The sequence below is a fragment of the Andrena cerasifolii genome, chromosome 12, assembly GCF_050908995.1.
Source record: "Andrena cerasifolii isolate SP2316 chromosome 12, iyAndCera1_principal, whole genome shotgun sequence".
NCBI classification, from domain to species: domain Eukaryota; kingdom Metazoa; phylum Arthropoda; class Insecta; order Hymenoptera; family Andrenidae; genus Andrena; species Andrena cerasifolii.
The window spans coordinates 3,075,087-3,093,121 of NC_135129.1; the positions used below are offsets into that span (position 1 = coordinate 3,075,087).

Consider the following 18,035-nt stretch of genomic DNA (forward strand, 5'->3'; position numbering starts at 1 on the left):
GAGTGCCATTTTGTATATTCCAGGATTCAGATTTTAGGTGACTGTTTAATGATGATGGAGTTATATTCTTCGAGTTTCTTTAAATAGAATTCTATTTGTGTGACGTACTAGGAAAGATTGGTTATATTACAATTATCATAAAATGTCATCAAAGCTTTCGTTTAACCCTCGGTTGGCGATTTGACCCAAGCCAGTTCTCAATCAGCTGCTGTTTAAAAACTAGTTATGTGTTAAATTATGTCGCAAAAATTCTGAGTCATCGTTGAAAATTAACATTTTAAGAATCATCATCTTTACACAGTAGTACCATTTTCAATGATGCCTCAAAGCTATTTTACCTCAAAGTCAAATTCTGGGTGATTTTCACCCAGTGTGACATCCGAAGGTTAAAGAGAAACTATATTTTCCAGCATTTCTGCTTCTACACTAAATAGGTAATTTAAAAATAATCTAATGCAAGGTGTACCCAAGAGAATTTTTGATCCATAGTATCATCGACTCATGCTGCCACTTGCCTAATATTCTGAATCATTTACCTGAAGTAATTTTCAGAATTATATTTTCTATCATTCCTCAAACTTGATAATTAGTAGTGTATGTAAATCTGCGAGCATTACGGTGCACATTTTATATTTTAAACCTCCACTGACACTGTTTTATGCCCTTACGTATGTGCTCGTACCTAACCCTCTATAAACCAACACGAACTCGCAACTTTCTTTTTAGAAAAATCAAGAGACCCTAAAAAGCACTGCGAACGTCTGTCTCCAGAGCATCCACACTCACTTCCATATTCCTTTCGCCAAGGAATATTACCACATTATTACAGTAACCGTGTCACCCCTCGGTAATTAAAATGCCTGGCTTACAGAGGGTTAGTCTTGCAGACATAGCTGTGTATAATAACTGTACATACATACGTGCAATGGACGAAACGCCGATGCAACTCGAGCAAAACCTTCAACGACGAAGCTATCGACTATCGTTCCTTCGACCTTTCGCGCAAGCTAGCAAATACAACAAAACCAACCACCCACGAGCTACACCTAAACCGAGTAAACAAATCCACCGAATCTCGAAGCCACCGATGAACGATTATACCCCCTACACGTTCCACCACTGCCAATTAGTCCAAAGAATTCGCAAGCCCTCTCCAAAAAAGCCTCGACCTTCGCTGGAATTTCGAGGACACTTGAAACCAAAGGTCTTCGAAATTCCAGCCGATCGGTCGACATCGAATCTCGAGACGCTTGCAGCATGGGAAAGAATCTCTAAACGGAGGGTTAGTCGGAGGCCCGAATATATTTTCAAAAGCACTGTCTCGACTCGAGCATCTTCGTCCCGTCGATGGAGGGACGGATAACAGAGACGCGGTGCAGGCGGGATAAGGAACGACGAGAATAGAGAGCCGTCTTCCGAATCCCAAGAAGAAAACAAACGAAAGTAACGCGCCCGACTGTTCCGCGTAGATCGGAGTTCTAACAATATAAGAGTCAATTACCTTAATCAGCGGGGAGGCGTGTTGGTAGTCGAGCGAGATGGGTACGAACGGTGTAAGCGTGGACAAAGCATTGGTAAAGGACTTTTTGGATGTGTTTTGATTCGTTCAGATGCGAAGTATCTTCCGAGGTGTACAATACGCATGAGGACGCCACGGCTGGACAGTCGAACTTCTGACGCTCCATGGGACGATTTTCAGCTTTCACGTAATTACAGGGGTGGATTTTGAGACCCGTCGCCCCCAGGGTAACGTCTGCCGCCCTTTTCGCGAAGTATCATCAAACATTTTAATCGAAAAGAGTCGAGACAATTTCAAAATTAATTCAATATGGCTACTCGCGTGTGAGTTTTCTCTAATTCGCTACATGAAAAAATAGAGAATTGTTTTTAAAGGTGTGCGAAGTCTCTGTGTTTAAAAATTTCCCAATTTCTTGCGCTCGAAATTTGTCCCTCCCCGAAATTCGTCGTTCCCAAAAATTTGCAGCCTGCTTGGCCTACGCACTAATCCGCCCCTGCGTAATTACGGTAATTATCGTTTCGTCGGCCCTGCCCGTAGATTTTGTACGAAGAGGATCGTCTTTCTAGAGAGTTCGAATGTGTTTCTTCGTGGAATAGCGCGAGTAGGATTGGAAGGAGGTGGGTAGGATAGGAGGTCGCGTTGAAAATGGCAATAATCAACGGCCGGGTGGTTAGTTCGACTGTAACAATGGGCTGGCGTCGTGATTCAGTACTTAATAGGTAGACGGAGTCGAGCTTTGACGTTTAAATTACGATCGGACGGTGGGAATTAATTTTAATGAAATTTGCACTGTCGGCCGAGCTGGCTGTAGAATATTCGACAATGCCGTGGAATCGTCGCGTGACAATAATGAACTATACTTCTCGTGTCGTGGAAGGCTCGGATAGTGGCTCGTGAAAGGTGTTAACTCGAGCTTGATTTTCTTACAAGGGAAGTTAGGCAATCCGAGAATTCAGGAATTACGCAACTTTGTGCGCGAGTGGAGTAGTTGATCCGTAACACAAATATATATTTTTCGTTGGTGCCGTGGTGCGGTTTTAGGGGGTGAAATCACCACTTGAAAAAATTGCAGAATTTTTTACGTGGAATATCTGGAAAAAAGTTGCATCTTTTTGTATCTACGAAACTGCGTAAAAATAATTATCGAAAAATGTATACTTCTCAAGTTACCCTTACCACCAATCCTGAATTCGATAATACGTAATAAATAATACAAGACAAAAGATAGCAGATAATAAATAAAAAAATAATATTTGTGTTATGGATGAACTTCTCTACTTGCGCACAAAGTTGCATATTTTTCTGAGCTTTCGGATTACCTAGCTTCCCTTCATAGTTCCCCCTAGAAAGGCTTCTAAGTAAAAATTGCAGTGGTTGGAGAATGATTTCGTCATCAGTAAACCAAGAATTTAGAAGTGGAAGTCGGTACTAATCGAATCTAACAAAAGAATTCCATACGTCGCAGGAATTATTGAGCCGTACTACTGGATTCCACGAAACTCCCTAAAACGCCGTTCATTTCTCGGAATCTGAGCTCTGTGATGTGACCTTGTACTTAATCCAGTCTCTCTCTACCACAAAGCTTCCACGAGCCTGCCCAAATGTTTAAAATTCTAATCACTCCTTAACCTGCCAAAAAGCTAAATTCACAATTTAAAGCGCCCTCGAACGTGAATTCTGAATTCTGGATTTGGAGGTGGGAAGAACGCGAAACCCCTCGATAAATTCACTGTAAACGCTACTATCGATCCTCGCCTACCGAATTTCCATTAGATCGTTGAACGCGCCTCGCAGGAACAGAAGCGTTTAGAGCGCGGCGAAGTGAAATGGCTCCCATCGGCTCGGATATCCAGAGCTGTCCAGCGGTGGCACGATCCACCATATTGTTAATGTATCTACTGTAAATGTTTGTATGTAATGTAAAATGTATCTTTGCTTGGAAAGGCGACATATCCTAAGTTATAGAGTTCTGAGGGGAGGAGGGAAGGGAGGAGACGTAAGGCGCGAACAGAGCCCGACGTTCGTCCACGTTTTCGCGCCACTTTCGCCCTGCCTGTTCCTCGGTTCCTTCTGTCTCGCAACCCGGGAAACGGTGCTCGACGATCCTGCCAGGTGAGAATAAGGGGGGCTCGGTCCTCCCCCGCCGTGCAATTACGGACCGATTGGTAAAGGAACAGGGAGGAGGAACGCGGCGCACGAAAGCGGTGTCGGGGCTCGCCACGTACGTTTATGTACGCATATACATAATATATATTGTATAAGTAATTGCAACTACTACGAACCATTATATGCGACATTGAAATTTGTATATCATGGATGAATTAAAAGGGGAGAATATCCTGAATAAGAAGTCTGCGTGGCGTTATTAATCGCGTAAGGGCAATTCTTATTCGGCTCGATCTTTGCTCGAGGTGCGTAGCGGTTAATCTGGTTTGTTATTTATATTCAGGGGACGACAGGTATGTGCCACTAAAGCATGCCTCGCGTGCACGATGGCGCGTCCGGGCAGCGTTCTGCTGTATCAGTTGCATGCTTGGCGAATTTCCGCGGCTGTGCCCTACGGTAACAAAGGCTATTTGTCGCATGATCGACCGCCCGATTCGGAAATTAGTAGCTTCCACGGTGCTTGGCAATATTTTGTGGTGATGGACACTCTCGGGCTGGTAATATCGAGGGGGGGAGGCTCAAGGGGTGGTAGATTTTGGGTAGAACGGTGGAAGAGTGTAGTCGCCCTCGATGGACCGTACGAAATGTTTAATGGAAGGTGGTTGTCATCGGCGGTAAATCGAGTCCGATGGGAAGATTAATTTTAATTAAGGGACCTGGCGAGATTCGAATTCAGGGGCGCAAGGTAACGCGGCAGAGGGGAGGGAATGTTAAAAGTTGACATAGGAATAGATTTTAATTTAACTTTCGTGTATACGGAAAGTTTTCTGCTTGCGACTCATGAATAATTCAGCGGGCCTCCACGTGAACTCTGCGTGAAGGGCTCTATAATGCCTGTATTTGAATAATGAAAATACTTAACAGTTCGCCTAGTTAAGCAATATCGCCTAATAGCCCAGCTCCGCCGTGAAAAGCCAGAAGCACAGGCGAAGCTGGTGTTAAGTTTTTCATCTATTCATTTCTGTCTAGCGACTCGGTAACGCGTCTCGCTCTGAACTCTGCGATTTTCTAGGAATTCTTTTACGCACTGCATCGTGTCTAAAATGTTTCTCTGCTGACGAGACACCTGTTAATTTCTTCTCCATCCATCCAGAAAGATCTTCGAACTTTTAACCGCAGATTTGTGGGGTTGCGCACTTCTTTCAAGCTTCCACTGGAAATTCTCGAAAGGTTTGGTGCTGCATGCTTGTGTTTGCGGATGGGGTTTGGAGGAATGTCTTGTTGCATGTAATACGAATGCAGAGATGCGAAGGTAATTCTATGTGTTCCTATTCTATGATTGTAACTAACAAATGTTCGGAATTTTATTCTGTGAATACTTTATGCGACATGCACGTAGTCGTGGCCATTAATTTTCTGTAAGTGCGTCTGTAAATAACTGATATGCAATTGGACTTTCTAACACCTTTCTCTTTCTCCTAATTTTTCTAATAACGGTGTCGTGCATAATTAGTCCTCAGGAGGTCTCAGAAATTTTAGTTAACTTTTGGTACCAGGGGTCCTTGAGATTCAATGCGAAACAATTATGGAAATTGAAAACTGAATAATGAATGGTGAGACGTGTTAGAGGATTTGATTATCACTGGGTGAATATTCGATATTAAAAAGGAAAAGGGAGTGGATGGTTTGTTATTTTATTTTTGTGGCTCGAAGGACCCCCGTGGTACCTGCTGAGGATTAATCAAACGCAACTTTGAATTGTCAGAAGTAACATGGTGGAGATTGGTATATATAAATATAACTCGTTATTTTGATAAGTAACATTTTTTTCTTGAAAGTTACACGACAATTTGCAATTTTCACAGCGAGTTAATCACTAAAATTTGCTCTTCCTTCCCGTGTAATATACTCGCGACTTCAGTTTTCGATTTTACACGTTTGCTTCCCCGCTTTCCTGTATCGAGCAAATTTTCTCGAGCAATATCCTGTCTACCAGAGAAATCTGTCAACATCCTGCGGATGAAGCTCGTGATCGAAAGCCTGTAACATAGACAACAAGATTGCTCGTCCGAAAACTGTCACATTTCACGTAGAATCTAAACTATGAATGTATATTCGTTGAATCTTTTCGTTGAGACTCGTGAACACATTACAGAAAAAAGTAACTCAACTAAATTCACAGGGTATAGTGACTCACGAATTTGTCCAAACGAAACTAACAAAACAGAGCTCCAGACTCACTAACTTCAAGTCACACAGAAACTACACAAAATTCTTTAAAACACTAGTAAATTCTAACACGAAATCACGCGTCAATTTCAAAAAGAAACACAAGAAAGCTGCGCGCAAAGTAAAACACAGAAATATCCCAGAAGCCAATAAACTTTATTTGCAATTGCGAAAGCGTTATTGTATCTCTGTCCCCCCCGAACAGATCCGTGAGTCATTGTGCGCCCCGATCAATTATTCCCGGCGAATACGAACGGCAGAAAGCCACCATGAAGGATCCATTGACAAGAGAGCCCGCTATCGGGTGTAACGTGCAAAAAGTCCAGCGGAAAATTCGCGGCAATTTCCGCCCGACAAATTGAGTTTTCCCTCGAAAAAGAGCCTGGCAAGTGTTCGCGCGCAAGAGGGGAGGAATGGAGAGAGAGAGAGAGAGAGAGAGAGAGAGGAGAAAAAAAAAGAGGGCGAGTGGCCGTCGCGGCGTTTATACAGAAGAATCGAAATCGGGTCCCCGGCGGATCGGAGGTGAAAAGAAAGATTACTTGTCTCCGGCGAGGTGTCACGTGTCGCTTTATCCCTCTACTCCATAGCAGGTCGCTGAAAACGTATTTAGGTACTTGGCCTCACCGCTGGGCGAGTTGCGGCGCGGATTTTCTCAGACCAGCCAACCAACCACCATCACCAACCACATCCACATCCACAACCAATACAACCAAAACAAAAAAATATATACAAACACCTATCCCTGATCGCTTCACCAGCACGGTGAGTCTTACTTCTCTATCGTTCTATAATGTTCCTATATTGTACCCTCTCGCTGATTACTGCTTTCGAGTCGAGCATCTTGAACCGTGACTGACATCCACGTGAACAGCGATAGCCGTGCTGTTTGTCAGTAGATTTTCAGCTCCGATAAATTGGGCATTTGATTGCGCGCAGATTATTGATTAAGGGTTGCTTTAAGGGAAGCTCAGAGTGATTGCTTTGTGTATTATTGTATTTAAAGGGGAGTTAGTTTCGTGTCGAATTAGTCAAGGAGAAATTGTTTCGCATTGGTGTGTTTGGTAATATGATTGTCGTTTGTTGATGCTTAGCGTACTTGATGTCTGGCTGGATTCAATTTACCTCGACTCCTCGAATCTTCTTCTTTCCACTAAACAGCTTTATAATCTTTGATCTTATGTTTAGTGATTTTGCTTCTTTGTTTAACCGCTAGTGTATAATGCCTGCGACAGCTGTTCTTAGAAGCCTAACCATTTGGATTCTCTTTTGCAATTGGGAAGAAGGTTTATTTGCGCTTTGATGCTTGTTTAATTTATCAGTCGAATTAAGTGCATAGACGACACATGGAAGAGACATTAGTTGTTTATATTTCTCGGCAGATAAATGTGAACACTTTTAGAAATATGTCTGGTGGAGATTTGGAAAAATATTCTACTATTTCCATACTTGTTGATCCACTATAAAATTATTTATTCATTTATTTATTAACCACAGAACAGTGGGCTATTGTAGCAGTTTCGAAATTCATCGACATACTGCCTGTCCACACTTCGAATATGTATTTAATTCCAACCAATTTTGTAATGAACATACATAGTTGAGCATGCATAATAGAGGCGCATATTATGTGAGTAATTATTGTTAATACTGGCTGGCAAGGCTGACATCACACAGATATATCTCGCTTAATTTTCCCATAAAATAACGCTGATGTAATGTACCTACATTAGGGCTGGGCGAATAAAGAAGTAGAAAGAATTCTTTCGATCTCAAACAAAATAGAGTGAACAAAAAGAAGCACTAACGTTACAAATTACCGCGACCAATTGATTATCAATTCACCGAGGCCTAATTCACGTGAGACCACAGATACTTGTTTATTATTAGGATATAGAACATCGCTTATCGCAATTATGTGTATAGAGACTTAGCTGTAAGAGACATTTACGTTTAAGTAGAGGAATACCATTTATTTAATTTCTTTCTGTAAACTAAGTTTAATGTAATGCCCACAAAACGACCACATTGCGACACTACATAAAAGCATTCGCGTATGGATGACACGTCCCTCGAAATTTCGGATTTTCTGGCGCGCCGCATCAATTCGATCGTTAGCCGCCAATTAGCGATATTCCAGGTGCCGCGTTACGAGGAATTAGATACTTCTGGTTGCCATCGCTGTTAATTGTAACAGTTCCGCGTCGTGCACGGGTTTACCAACATTGCCATTAACTCCGTCAAGACGCTCTGGACATATCTCGGGTCTGAGAGCCGCATCGAACTTGCTCTCAGCGAGCGCATCTTACTTGATAATTCGAGTTACCGCGTCGTGGGGGAATCTGAGAACTTTGCGCATCGATCGAGGAACGCGTAATTACGGGTCGTTCGACAAACCTTTGGCGGTTTAACGAATCCCTCGGATCGTTCCACTGAAAAATACACGCGTCGAAGCAAGCATGAAGTGTTTGAGCTGAAGTCTCGTTTACTTCGGAAGAAGATTGCTTGTCGCCTCAGTGTGATTCTTCAAATTTGGGGAAAAGGAAGGTGGGGAGGTTTCGAATTGTATGAGACGTCTCATTTTAATCAGTTAAATATATAGCTATCAGGTACATTCTTCGGGTTCTTAAGGGAGTATTTTACTGTGACATGCGATTTTCTCAAATTTTTTTCTGGATTTCTTTTTTATGGACTTACTGAAAGGTTTTTAGGTTGAAATTTTTAGTGCATATTTATTACATCTTAAGTCTCCCTACCTTGACGGATGAAAAATCATGCGAACTTCGGGAATTTTTTAAAACGAAACCATTGAATACATTTACTTCCATCTTTGTGGATTTATTTGCCAACCTTTAGAGAATATGAAGAAAAAAATTGGATGCAAAAATAGTGGTTGTATCCGGAATTATAGTGCTTCAAATAGAGCGCCTTACAAAAATCATGTGCGCATAGTTAGCATAAAATCAGCCGTTGTAGTTGTCTAAAATACGAAATGTAAAAAATCGTGCAATCTGTATGAGTGTGGCTATCGCCTGAACTAAATTAAATGAGAAATACTGAAAAGTAAACAAAAATGGCGAAGTTTAAAACAGACATCGATTTCTGCAAAAAATTCGCTGGTTTTTTAAATCGCAAAAGTCTAATTTTGCAAACACCGACTTAGTTTTAGTAACAACGAGAATGAGACATCTACTGAAGATATATACGAAGTTTGAAGTAAGTCGGGTGATTGGTTTTTGAGATATCATGCTAATCAATTCGAAAAACATCGTTTTGAGAAAAACGCGTTTGAAGTTTTAGGTACCGTTTTTTTTTATTAATTTTTTTTTCAAATGTTCCCTAAATATGTACAAATATAGGCCGTCAAAATAGGGAGACCCCTTAAGCTATGAATAAGAATTTCGTTTGGGTGAAAATATGAAAAAAACGGCGCCAAAGCCCACGTAAGCAGACCACCACGAAAAAATTGCTCGATTTGTTGCCATAATTCTGGTCATTCTGTTCATCCGAAATAACAAAACCAGAAAGATTCTTAAATTATTCGGGCATGACTATCGTTGGTAGCAGATTTTTATTGAAATTTCAAAAATTCTGAAAATGGCTGCAATTTGGAAATTAAGCGTCGACTTTCGCGATTTTCCTTCGTCCTTTTCGAGCTATAAAATTAAATAAAAATTAGAAAAGCAAAATATTTTGGCCTAATTCTGCGGAATTAAATACTAAATCTGTTGAGGATGTGGAAATTTGAGACATTGTGGCGACTATTTCCTGAAACACTGTTTTGAGAAAAACGCGTTTAAAGTTTTGCAAACAGTTGCAGTGAAGAAAGTTCTACTTACACCTAATCTGTCACGCCTGGGGAAAAAAATCCCGAAAAACTTAAAAAAAAAAATCGCACGTCACAGTAGAATACCCACTAATTCCTTACGAATTAAATTACGCCCACTGACGATTACAAAATTCATGGCGCCATTTATTCAAAAACTATTACCTGAAGTGACTGACCAGACCTCTTGCGAACCAATTAATCAAAAATATCCTGCACATCGATCACCTTCATCTTCAAATCAGAAATGCTTCATCGGGGACCGAGATTTTCCCCAAATTCGCAGGAATAACGAGACTGCCGCTTGAAAAAAGTCAAACGAACCTCCGGGTCACTGTACCCTCAGAGACTGGTCTCTAGGGTCTACCGTCCGAGTCTACTGTCATCCGTATGTCTGCAGCAGCCACACAAGCACAGAACACACACACAACACCACAAGAACAAGTCTCGCGTGCAGCGGTGGGGAACAGACCAGGGCCATCAAATATGTATGTGTAATTTTTCAGAGTGTAAGCCGAATTGGTACCACCACAACGGCCTCTGCGTGCTCGACTGTCCGGCCGAGACCTACCGCGTGTCCGACGAGACCAAGTCGGTCTGCACGCCATGCCACTACTCCTGTCTGGCCTGCTCAGGCCCGTCAGACACCGAGTGCACCGCCTGCCACGAGGACTCGCAGTTCTTCAGCAGCTTCGGCGACTCCCAGTGCGTCCTCAGGGACCTCAACTGGACCATGGAGTCCACCGTCTGGTTCTACAGGATGACGATCCTCTTCGCCGTCAACATCGCCGTGCTGACGGTCGCAGCCATTTACACGGCGGTCAGCTGGTACTCGCGGAAGAAGGGAGCCTACGCCTACAGCAAAGTGTCCTACTCTGGCAACGGGAGCGCGTACAAGGAGGTGGTCAGGCTGCAGGAAAACGGCGGCTTCTCCGACAGCGAGTGAAAGAGTTGAAGGATCCGCACTGTGACTGTCGATGAGTGGCAACTGGCATTGCATGGGACCTGCAGCTTAACCAGTCGTCTCGATTCGACAGTAACTAGAAGACCGTGCAGCTGGATTCAACAGTATTCTCAGATGACGATGCTCGAGCGAACGCCTCTTTTTAATACATTCCAGTTAACGATCGCGAAACAGGGTGCAAGTTGACGAGTGGTAGCAGTGCGCGAAAATAATGCAGTCGGGGTAACTGTCAGAGGGAATCCGCGGTGTCGTGCAACGATGGTTCGTTGAATGGTATGACGTAGCCATGGACTCGATGTTTCCCTTTTGTTTTTATATTTAGTAGCATTGGACTGGTTAGCGAAATTTGGATCTTTTCCCTAGCACAATTGCGGGTGTGTGTGTGTGTGTGTCGTGTGTAGAAGTTTGGAGATTCCAAATCGTTGGAAGCTGAACTAGTACATACGCTTACTGAGTCTCGAACCTCCGCCGATTAACGATTCCATATTTAGGTATTTACGCGTAGCTGATTTCTAGTTTATCTGCGAGAGGAAGAAACAGTAAGTTGTATTCATAAGTAACCGTCTTCGAGGTCGGACTTCCGATAACCCTTATCGCTCCCCCGGTCGCTGAGAGTCCCTAGACACTCTCGCCCTTAGTTTCTGCTAATTCGAGTGGCTTCCACCCTTCGATAATCAAAATTAGAGTAATCCTAGCGCCGCGACTGGTTGTTACGATTTGCGTCGCGTCCAAGTTCCTAACTCCACCGAGCGCATTTGTAACTTATACACCAGGGAAGTCCTTATGTGATACTATTTATGTAAATTACTGTAACACAGTGAAACGCAGCGAGCTGCGACATCTCGCGACAGCCAAAGACTTCTGAACATTGCCAGAGAGCAGGTGTGCCTCGCGGAAATCGCTCTCCACCGAGCACAGTCAAATACTTTGAACGTGAAGAACTTTGTTAATCCGTTGATCAAGTGGGTCCATTGAATTATTTTTGGAAAGTGGAAACGATATGAAAATTTCAGTGTTAGACAGTTTTTAGACGCGTTCGGTTGTAGGCGTCTGACGTTTTAGGAAACGGCCTATGGTGCAAAGCACATAGGTGGCGTTCATTCGTAAGAGTTCGGAATGTGGAGACCTCGGAAAATCGGGGTTGGCGACGGCGCAAAACGATTCTGAAAATCGCGGGTTCGAGTCCCAGCGTCCGAGGCTCCCTTTTTCCGGCTCCTTGCTGCAAATACGTAAGAATAGGAAGGCAGAGCGAATGATACTTTGCCTCGGTAATGTGATACACACGTTACTGTAAAAATCGATTAACAGTGCGAAGCAACGAGACACTGTTAATTGTTTTTGTTAGCGATGTAAAGTGAACGAGATAGTAAACGAATTTTATTAATCGAAACTAATGATAAGCGTTGATCTTCTGTTTTGCAAGCCCAACATCCTAAACGATGATAATTATTTTAGGTGGCGATTAACGTCTCATCCTGATGAAACGCCAAAGATTCAGTCTTGTCTTTTAGTTTACTTTTTGTTTTTATAATTACTAGACTCGCAGCCAAGCTTTGGAGAAGTTTTAATGAATCAATTTTGATTTACAGCTTAATGTGGTGTCGCGGGCCAACCAGTACGCAACACGTTACCACTAACACGATGACGACACAACAGTTACACAACGGTACAAGTATTCTGGTACACACACAATTATGATTCTATGCGACTTGATTCTCTTTAGTATTCTGCACAGTATTGTTCGTGGATAAATAAATTCTTATTGCATATATCAACATCTGTTATACTTGTTTGCTTTACTTTTGCCTTCATTCATTGCCTATTGTTCCATATTATACTGCAGACATTTATAACAATTTTAACACAATATGTGTCTTCGTTTTTTTTTTCTATTTTTGTATGTTTATGGCAGAAATGCAGTTATTAACTGCGCGTGCACATTGCGTAACACACATTACTACATATTACCTACTAGTAGGTACTGCACATCTAACGTAATAATATTATACATTACGTATACACATACTACTCACATGCTGTACTCGTACACTAATTTGCGTAATTTATATTCATGATTTTTTTATCCAATAGGCGGAGGAGACCCAATTCTATACCAACACCTATTTTGATTTTTCGGTCATCCTGAAGTGTATATTTTAATCCTTCCTGGATTTGGTTTAATTTCCTATATTATTTGCAATGAAAGAGGAAAAAAAGCAACATTTGGAAATGTTGGAATAATCTTTATGCGCTGTTCCATTAGCACAAGTATACCATTATATCAATCTCACATATGATTGTACCTAGGGCTGCCATCCGTCCGGATTTCCCCGGATTTGTCCTCTTTTTTTAGGGCGTCCGGGGACGTGCGGGGGGGATTTTCTGTAGTGACCCGGGTTTTTCGATGCTGCTCGCTCAAAAAGTCATAAATATTTTATCTTTATTTCTTGATTGCGGTTACAGTCTATAATTTACAGATTTTTTTTCTTGGGATATCGTACCCAATATGAGGCAGTGAGAGCGACAACGGACCAACCCATGTTATATGATTAGTAGAGCTTATTGGAATACGTTATTGCTACTAACTCAATTTAAAAAAAAATATGGGTTAGTCCGTTGTTACTCTCGCTGTCTCATACAAGAAATAGTTAAAAGTGTCCGGGTTTCAAGTGGAAATGTCTGGGGTTTTAATGCTCTCTGTCCTAGATTAATGATTTTACGGATGGCAGCCCTAGTTGTGCCATTCACACAGTTCAAAGATACTGCTCCTACACTACTCCTTATCCACTTTCTCAACGCTGTAGCATCGCGAGACCCTGTAAGGTAGGTAAACATGGCCTGCACTATTCGTGAACATTTCTGGAAAGGCGAGGAACATTGTTGCAAATTCTGAAAGTCCAGAAACATTGTTGCGGGTTTAAAAGCAGCCATAACTGTCGCACTGAGAACATCGAATTTGGAAAATGTGAGTAATGCCGTTTATATAGGAAGTGTGAAGAATATTGGGAAATATAACAGGCATAAAAATATGAGGTTTGTATAATTCTTAATTTATAAAGCAGAAAGCTTCTATATATTTGTGTGGTTCTCTGTCGCCTAAAAACTTTGGAACGATAAACTCTGGGATCACAAAATGTGCCTCAGCTCATTATGCCTGACTAATCCAGATGAATGTGGCCATTTTCACAAAAAAAAAAAATTTTTTTTTTTATAAAATCAGAATCTAAATTTTGGGCGAAGCCGAATAGTAAAGCTAGTATGTGATGAACGAGATATATATATGTGATATGTACATTAGGTCGAGAACGGGCAAAAATAATTTTTTTTTTAATTTTACTTGACAGTGAAAAAAGGGAGCGAGGTGTGTCAAATAGCTCGCTAATTTGTTTTATAATTTTAAAACTATATTTATCCGCGCTCCGGTGAGTTAAAGGGGTGCTGCCTTGTAAGGGTATAGGTATCGGCACTATCGGCTATATAATACACATTCGTTTTTGCTAGCGAGGCGCAATGAAACATTGAGATAATTCAACCAAAAACTTTTAGTTAGTTACTAGCTTGGTGGAAGCCGACTGCGCCCCATTATCTACAAAAACTACTAATTTGAAAAAACGACCCCTTTGACCCTTCGAGGCGCGGCTAAATATAGTTTTAAAATTATAAAAAAAATCAGCGAGCTATTTGACACACCTCACACCTTTTTTCACTATGTCAAGTCAGATTTAATAAAAATTTATTTTTTTGCCTGTTTTTGATCCAACCTACCCTTTAGGGTCCAAAGGGCGCGGCTAATCATGTTTCCTTTTTAACGAAAAAACAGTTAATTACTTTTTATGTACGTACATACGTCACATGAGACGAAATAAAATGATATGAAATATATAAAGTATCTGAGACTCGTGAGATATATGAGAAGTTTGGAATATATGAGGTGTATGAAACACGTGGATTATTTGTGTAGACAACGTGAGGTATGTCGCTTATGTCAGATGTATGAGATGTTTCAGATGTACAGAATATGTATAACTAGCTTTACTACCCCGAAATTTAGTTTCGAATTTTAATAAAAAAAAATTCTTTTAGTTTTTTTTTTTGTGAAAATGGTCACATTCATCTGGATTAGTCAGGCATAATGAGCTGAGGCACATTTCGTGATTCCAGAGTTTATCTATCCAAGGTTTTTAGGCGACAGACAAACACATAAACATATAGAAGCTTCCTGCTTTATATATTAACCCTTAACTGGTATCCTGGGGTCGCTCGTGACCCCAAGCACCCAAAGTTCGATGTACAATTTTCGGTTGTCTAAGTTGGTAAACTGAATTTCTAATAAATTTTATAACAATAGTTTAACTTTCTACGCTTCTATTATTTTCCACATTACCTAAGAAGAAAACATTCATAGTGGTTGCTCTAGTGTCGACTTTACAAATTTCTGTGTCCTTTTTTATTTGGGGTCTGCCACGACCCCAGTATACCAGTCACGTTTGCCAAAAACAGTATACCACTTAAGGGTTAAGATAACATATAAAATTGGAAATTTTGGACTTGGGCGTCTGGAGAAGCATTTGACGCGATTTATATTATTATATTTATTATTACTTACCTGGAGTGTAATTGTAGATTTCGCAATTCAAATAAATAAGTTGAAACTAACTTACACGCCTACTTTTCTTAAGCAGCTAATCCTCGAACTAAAGAATAAGATTTCTTCCTAACTCCCACTAAAATTATAAAAAAAAATCCTCTCAGACCCTCAGCAAAGAAACTAATTCGCAAACCAAGCTCTTTTAAAAAAAACACCCTCAACCCTTACAACTATCCATGATAAGTCACTCGATTAATACAGCGTTCCTGTCACGCCCACATTTGTAAGGTTCGATACCCAAATGGTCAATAACGAACGAGAATCGCCGGAAACACGCACGCTATAACATCGCATCCGCACGCTGTGATGCAATGACAGACGCATAAGCCGTACGCGAGCGAATTAATTGGCGATAATTAACAAACTGTTGCGAACGAGCTTCTCAATTCGACCGAGCTCTCGTCTCGTGTATCGAAAACCGCATTACTGGCAACGATGCATCGTGCATAAGTTATTTCGCGTGGAATCATCGATTGCAAGCCTGACCCCTTAACCGCGACTCTGCGAAAAGAATCACGCGCAAACGAAACCGCGCGTAATAACACCATATCCTCCAGCAAACTGTTTCTCCTAAAAATCCCACAATCACAAAAAAAGCCACAAAACAATGTGAATATCGAAGAACCTCGTCCAATCCCGGATTATATAATAAAACTCGACTCTTCGTTCGAGCCGAAAGCCCGAAAATCGGCCGGAATTATTCACGCCCCCGCCCGCTGTTTAGGAAAACATTATTCCCGCATGCGGTCCAACAAGACCAACGTTAACCGAGCATTTTTTTTTTGCCCGCTCTGTAAACACCGCACGCCGGCCAAAAATCTCGGTATCCCATTTTTTAAACGCCCCGTGCAACGAAATTCAATTTAAAGGGAAGAGGGCGAAAAAGCACAGGGCCGAAGGGAAAGAGGGGAGGGGGAAGAAGTAAAATAGATCACAGGCCCGGCCACGGGGGAAGGATTCTAATTGGAAAGTAAAATACCTGCCAGTGGCGTGTCCCAGTTTTCGCCGCGGCGCGACCGCTTTCAGAGGGGAATCTCGTTATCGTCATCGCTTCGAAATAAGCTACGGGAATGATTTCAAAGGGGACACTGTATATGTGCTTGTTCGCTTTCCAGGGATGATATACCACCCGCCGGCGGAATTTGGTTTCGTGCCAAACGCCCATGTACTCGGAGACGACTCCGAGTATTTACTCTCTTCTTATTTCATGTCGGAGGGAGGGCCGCTGTAGACGTTGAGGTGGGTGGCGATGGGGTGGCGCGAAGAATGGGAGAAGGGTGGAAACGGCGGAAGAATAAGAGACGGCTTCGGTGCCGAAACTCCGCTGGATCGGCCGGCTTTAAAGCTACGGAGGCACAAACCCCTCATTTGTTTCACTACCAACGGGCAACTTTCTTCTACGTGCGAGAATTACCGAGCTAGATATCCGCGCGCAGACAACACGCCACGCTGGAGTCCGGACAATGAGAGCTGTCACAGACAGCGTTAAAAAAGTTTCGCTTGCGAGCCTCATCCAGTTTACGGCTGCCTCTCGGCATATTAAAGATTAAAAGCTTGGACGGCGGAGGAGAATTTCGAGTTCATTCAGGTGTGCTTCGAGGGATTTCGATCCCGCGAAGGTAGTATTTTCACCCTTCGTGGTCACGCGGGGTGTATCGCAGCCAGGGATATGTGTTTGTCAATATTTCTCTACATTTTTGAACCTTGATAATGGAATTTAAAAATTTGGTGAATTTTAACAAAAAAAAATCGGTTTTATTCACAACTATTTTTTCAAATACAAATTACAACGTATCAAAATTTACTTTTCTATAAAAAGAATATTAGAGCATAATTGTGTTACGAATGTACAATTATCACTTAAAAGTTGGTAAAAATGGTAATTTAAAAATGACTAATTTGTCATTATAAGAGGGTGTGACCACGGACGGTTAAGGGGGAAGCCACTGTGAAATTTTATTTTCTGATTTTTCTATTTGTGCATTTTCATAATATTTGGGATCGCAAAAATATTCAAAGTGCTACGAAAGGTTTTGTATAGGTAGCGCAGCGCTCAGAATCGAGTGCACGTATAGGTAACTTGGTGTCAATCTCCTAAATAGTTTACATTCAAAAATCCAGATTTATCTAATAAGAGGGATTATGAGTTTATATATTGTTTAGAACTAGGTAGAGGATCACTGGCCACGACGAGACCGTATACAGCCGCGATCTATGAGTTGCAGATAATAACTTCTGTCAATTTTTATCGGATTCTCTTGACATTTTCAGGGAATATTCGTAATAAAATTATCTTCAGTTAAGGGGTTATGCCTAGTCAGGCGGTCGAAAAGAGGCGAATATTTGTGATTTTTTTTTGAAGAAGCGGAAGCGTATATTTTTACAGAACTTTTTGCGCTTAAAAGAGCAACATTTAAAGAATATTTGGTAATTTTTTCGTAGAAAAATATTTACGTTTATAATAAAATAACAAGCGACATCCAAGAAGCCCCAAAACAACTTTTTAAAAATGCTTCTTGGATGTCGCTTGTAATTTTATCATAAACGTAAATATTTTTCTACAAAAAAATTACCAAATATTCTTTAAATGTTGCTCTTTTAGGCGCAAAAAGTTCTGTAAAAATATACGCTTCCGCTTCTTCAAAAAAAAATCACAAATATTCGCCTCTTTTCAACCGCCTGACTAGGCATAACCCCTTAAGCGTACAAGTGTTTCGATTGAATAATTCATCTAACCGTAACATTG

At 41.4% G+C, this 18,035-nt stretch overlaps 1 protein-coding gene and 1 long non-coding RNA gene across 3 annotated transcripts in view; one reads left to right on the plus strand and one right to left on the minus strand.

Moving 5' to 3' along the window:
• Positions 1-12,035, plus strand: part of LOC143375338 (furin-like protease 1) — a 305,117-nt gene extending 293,082 nt beyond the window's left edge. For both annotated transcript variants that reach the window (XM_076824338.1, XM_076824337.1), the window contains one exon: positions 10,184-12,035. In XM_076824338.1, the coding sequence (XP_076680453.1) occupies positions 10,184-10,623 (440 nt within the window). In that variant the 3' untranslated portion in view covers positions 10,624-12,035. The remainder of the gene's footprint in view (positions 1-10,183) is intronic.
• On the minus strand, positions 683-1,997 carry LOC143375340 (uncharacterized). The gene is made up of 2 exons (XR_013086880.1): positions 1,866-1,997; positions 683-1,832 (listed from the first exon to the last, which is right to left on the minus strand). It is a non-coding gene; the product is annotated as an uncharacterized LOC143375340 (long non-coding RNA).
• Positions 12,036-18,035: the final 6,000 nt, after the last annotated feature.